This window comes from Coffea arabica, chromosome 6c (assembly GCF_036785885.1).
Source record: "Coffea arabica cultivar ET-39 chromosome 6c, Coffea Arabica ET-39 HiFi, whole genome shotgun sequence".
Lineage (NCBI taxonomy): Eukaryota > Viridiplantae > Streptophyta > Magnoliopsida > Gentianales > Rubiaceae > Coffea > Coffea arabica.
This window is the reverse complement of record NC_092320.1, coordinates 28,330,214-28,334,470: the sequence shown is the minus strand read 5'-3', so window position 1 is coordinate 28,334,470 and position 4,257 is coordinate 28,330,214. Positions and strand designations below refer to the sequence as shown.

Here is a 4,257-nt window from a genome sequence, read left to right as displayed (position 1 = left end):
TTACACAGATTAGCTCGGCATTAATCCAAAACAGTCTCGGCAAACCCACATTCAGCGCACATCAGGTTTCTTTTCTTTTCTAGATCATCATCCAACGCATAAATTCAACATGCATGCTCCTAATTAGCTCAATCAACCTCTAATCAGGTGTTCTAGATCCGAAATTTACCTCAACAGCATACTTAGCTTACGCACAAGGGAATTGAAATTTTTTTTTTCGCTCTTGGCTCGCGCGCGACTAGGGTGTTGGTTCGCTTGGCTGTGGCAGACGGTGGAGCTGGTGGTTGTTGTAGCTGGAAGATTGATTGCAGCTGGTAGAAATGGAAGTGCAGAATGGGTGGGACTTACACACAGCTTTTCCTTTCCTTCCTCAGACTTACGGACAGCAGCAGAGTCGTTGCAGCTCACGGATTGCAGCTCTCGGATGAAGCTGCTGCTCACTCTCCCGCTCACTCTCTCTCTTTCTCTGTCGATACTCACGGGTGAAGGTGGAGTGCGGTGGTGGTTTGTGATACAGAAATGAAGAGGAAGAAAGATGGATGCCGGGTTTTGAGAGGGAGGTTGGGTGTTTGTGAGGATTGAGTGTTGAGATGGTGAAGTTGTGCATTGGCCGAAAGAGTGGTGAGGAATGATGTTGTCCGGAAATTGGTTCTTGTGTTGCATGGTAATTTGGAATATAGTGAGGGGTAATTTAGACTTTTCACTTTTCCTTCTAATGATCACTTAAAACCTTAATTCTAACTTAATTCCAAAAATTATCCCCAAGAGTGATTTAAACGCTTGATTATCTACCAATCTTGCAGGACTTCAATTTATCGTAATGGAAACTAAAAACTTTAACATTTTATGCTAAGGCGATAAAATTATTCTAACTCCAAAGGTATTAATTTAGTCAAGCAAAACCAAGAAATTTCATAACTTAGAAAAATTATATCATTTTTCACATAAAATTGTTTTTACGTACTTATTTGCAAACAAGAGAAAGTAATGCTAAAATTTATTAAAGAATTAAAAGAAATGCAAATGAAATATGCACTAGAGCTTGTATATATTTTCGGGGTTCTCACATCCTCCCCTCCTTACACTGAATTTTGTCCTCAAAATTCGCACTTCCTAAAGAAATAAATCGGGGTACTTTTTCTGCATTTCTTCTTCTAACTCCCAAGTTGCTTCCTCTTGTCCGTGATTTCTCCATAAAATTTTCACTAGAGGTATTTTCTTATTTCTCAGCTCCTTCACTTCTCTATCTAAAACCTGAACTGGCCCTTCTTCATAGGTTAACGTTTCATCTACTTCTATTCCTTCCAATTGCAGCACATGGCTTGGGTCGGGGTGATATTTCCTAAGCATGGAGACATGAAATACGTCGTGAACTTTAGCCATGCTTGCAGGCAATTTCAACTGATATGCTACATTCCCGACTCGCTTCAAAATTTCGAAAGGTCCGATATACCTTGACTTTAGCTTCTTACCTTTCTTGGATACTACTCCGCTCTTCAAGGGTTTAACTCGTAGGAAAGCCTTGTCTCCTATTTCAAATTCCAAATCTTTCATCCTCGTGTCGGCGTAGCTCTTTTGTCTACTCTGGGTAGCTTGAAGCCTTTCTCTAATTAGATTCACTTTCTCCTGGCTTCTTCTATCCAAGGTATAGCTGTAGGATCTACGATTTTCTTTTCTCCAACTTCGTCCCAATGAATCGGAGATCGACACCTTCTTCCATACAACGCTTCGTAAGGTGCCATTTGAATTGAGGCCTGATAACTGTTATTATATGCGAATTCTACTAAGGTCATGTATTGACTCCATTTACCTCCAAAATCCAGTATACACGATCTCAGCAGATCCTCCAAAGTTTGAATTGTCCTTTCCAACTGCCCGTCGGTTTGGGGATGGTACGCAGTACTAAATTTCAACTTGGTCCCCAAAGACTCCTGAAATTTCTGCCAAAAACGCGAGACAAACCTTGGGTCTCGATCAGACACGATACTTACAGGGATACCATGTAATCTTAGGATGTCTTCTGTGTACAACTTGACCAGTTTTTCCAAAGAAAAGCTCATGCTTACGGGTAGGAAATGTGCAGATTTAGTGAGTCGGTCAACTATTACCCAAATTGCATCAAATCTTTTTTGACTTCTAGGCAATCCCGTTACAAAATCCATTGTTATATGTTCCCATTTCCATTCAGGGATTTCTAACGGTTGCAATAAACCAGAGGGCTTCTGATGCTCAGTTTTTACTTGTTGGCAGATCAAGCATCTGTGTACAAATTCTGCCACGTCCTTTTTCAAACATTCCCACAAGTATAGTCCCTTCACATCGTGATACATTTTGGTCACTCCTGGATGTATGGTATACTTCGATCGATGTGATTCTTCTAAAATTCCTTTCCTTATCTCTTCATCTGCCGGAATCACAATTCGATCTCGAAACCTCAATACACCTTCAGACCCAAATTTAAAGTCTAGAGTTTTCCCTTTTTGCACTTTCTCCAAATTCTTCTAAATCATAGGGTCCGTTTTTTGGGCCTCCTTAATACGCTCTAGTAACGGTGATTTCAACGATAAGTTCCCAAATAATATCTTCAGTTTCTCCAAGCGAGGGTTCCAATCACTTATTTCTTCTAACATGTCCCACTCTTTAACCATTAACCCTGCTACTTGGGCCATTCTACTTAGAGCGTCAGCTACCACATTGGCTTTTCCTGGGTGGTAATTAATCGAACAGTCATAATCTTCCAGAAATTCTACCCATCACCTTTGTCTCAAATTTAGTTCCTTTTGGGAGAACAAGTGCTTGAGGCTCTTATGGTCCGTATAAACCTCAAAAGTCACGCCATACAAGTAGTGTCTCCATTTCTTTAAGGCGAAAATCACTGCAGCTAATTCTAGGTCATGAGTTGGGTAGTTTTGTTCGTGAGGCTTCAATCTCCTAGAAGCATAGGCAACTACTTTACCCATTTGCATCAAAACACATCCTAGACCTTCTCTAGAAGCATCGGAGTACACGGCATAACCTTTTCCTCCTTCAGGTAATACCAAAACAGGAGCGGATGTTAAACGTTTCTTTAACTCCTGAAAATTTGACTCACACTTCGGAGTCCAAATAAATTTGTTCCCTTTCTTGGTTAGCTCGGTCATAGGTCCGGCAATTTTCGAGAAATCCTTGATGAATCGCCTATAGTAACCTGCTAATCCCAAGAAACTTCTAACCTCTGTTGGAGTTTCTGGCTGTTTCCACATCATAACAGCCTCAACTTTTGCCGGATCCACGGCAATTCCATCTTTAGAAATCTTGTGCCCTAGAAATGAAATTTTCTCCAACCAAAACTCGCACTTACTGAACTTGGCATATAACTTATGCTCTCTTAATATCTGCAAAACTATCTCCAAGTGCTTAAATTGTTCCTCTCATGTCTTAGAGTATATCAAAATATCATCGATGAACACTACTACAAACTGATTCAGGTACTTCTTAAAGACTCTCTGCATAAAGTCCATGAAAGCAGCTGGTGCATTAGTTAATCCGAAAGGCATGACTGCGAACTCAAAATGTCCATATCTTGTGCTAAAAGCAGTCTTGGGTATATCCTCCTTCTTAATCTTCAACTGATAATACCCTTGCCTCAAGTCCAGCTTAGAGAAAACTACTGACCTTTGTAGTTGGTCAAACAAACTATCAATCAACGGCAGAGGGTATTTATTCTTAATTGTAACCTCATTTAACCCTCGGTAATCGATACATAGTCTCAAACTTCCGTCCTTCTTCTTGACAAATAGAACGGGTGCTCCCCATGGTGAGTCACCCTCTTTCACGAAACCTTTCTCCAACAAGTCCTGCAGTTGAATTTTCAACTCCTTTAGCTCGGCAGGAGCCATTCGGTACGGAGTTTTAGAAATTGGAGCCGTTCCAGGCACCAAGTCAATCTTGAACTCCACTTCTCTTTCCGGCGGTAAAGTCTTTAGTTCTTCGGGAAAAACATCCGGAAATTCCCGTACCACTGGTACATTTTCTAACTTCACTTGATCACTGAGAGCATTAATTAAGAAGGCTAAGAAACCTTGCGCTCCTTTAGACAACATTTTCCTCGCTCGTATTCCTGAGATCATAGCAGATGATGCTAACCTACCCTTAACATCTAACCTCAGGGTTGCTTCTCCAGGTATACAGAATTCTACCACTTTCACTCGGCAATCAAGCTTAGCATGATAATGGTCTAGGAAATCCATTCCTATGATAACATCGTACCCTTTTATG

The 4,257-nt window shown here is 40.8% G+C and overlaps 1 protein-coding gene across 1 annotated transcript; it reads right to left on the bottom strand.

The window, feature by feature from the left end:
* Positions 1-1,113: 1,113 nt before the first annotated feature.
* LOC140008724 (uncharacterized) lies at positions 1,114-2,669 on the bottom strand. The gene is made up of 3 exons (XM_072053581.1): positions 2,540-2,669; positions 2,109-2,443; positions 1,114-1,761 (listed from the first exon to the last, which is right to left on the bottom strand). Exons 1-3 carry the CDS (start codon positions 2,667-2,669, stop codon positions 1,114-1,116), a joined length of 1,113 nt encoding a protein of 370 aa, XP_071909682.1.
* Between the last annotated feature and the right edge of the window lie 1,588 nt (positions 2,670-4,257).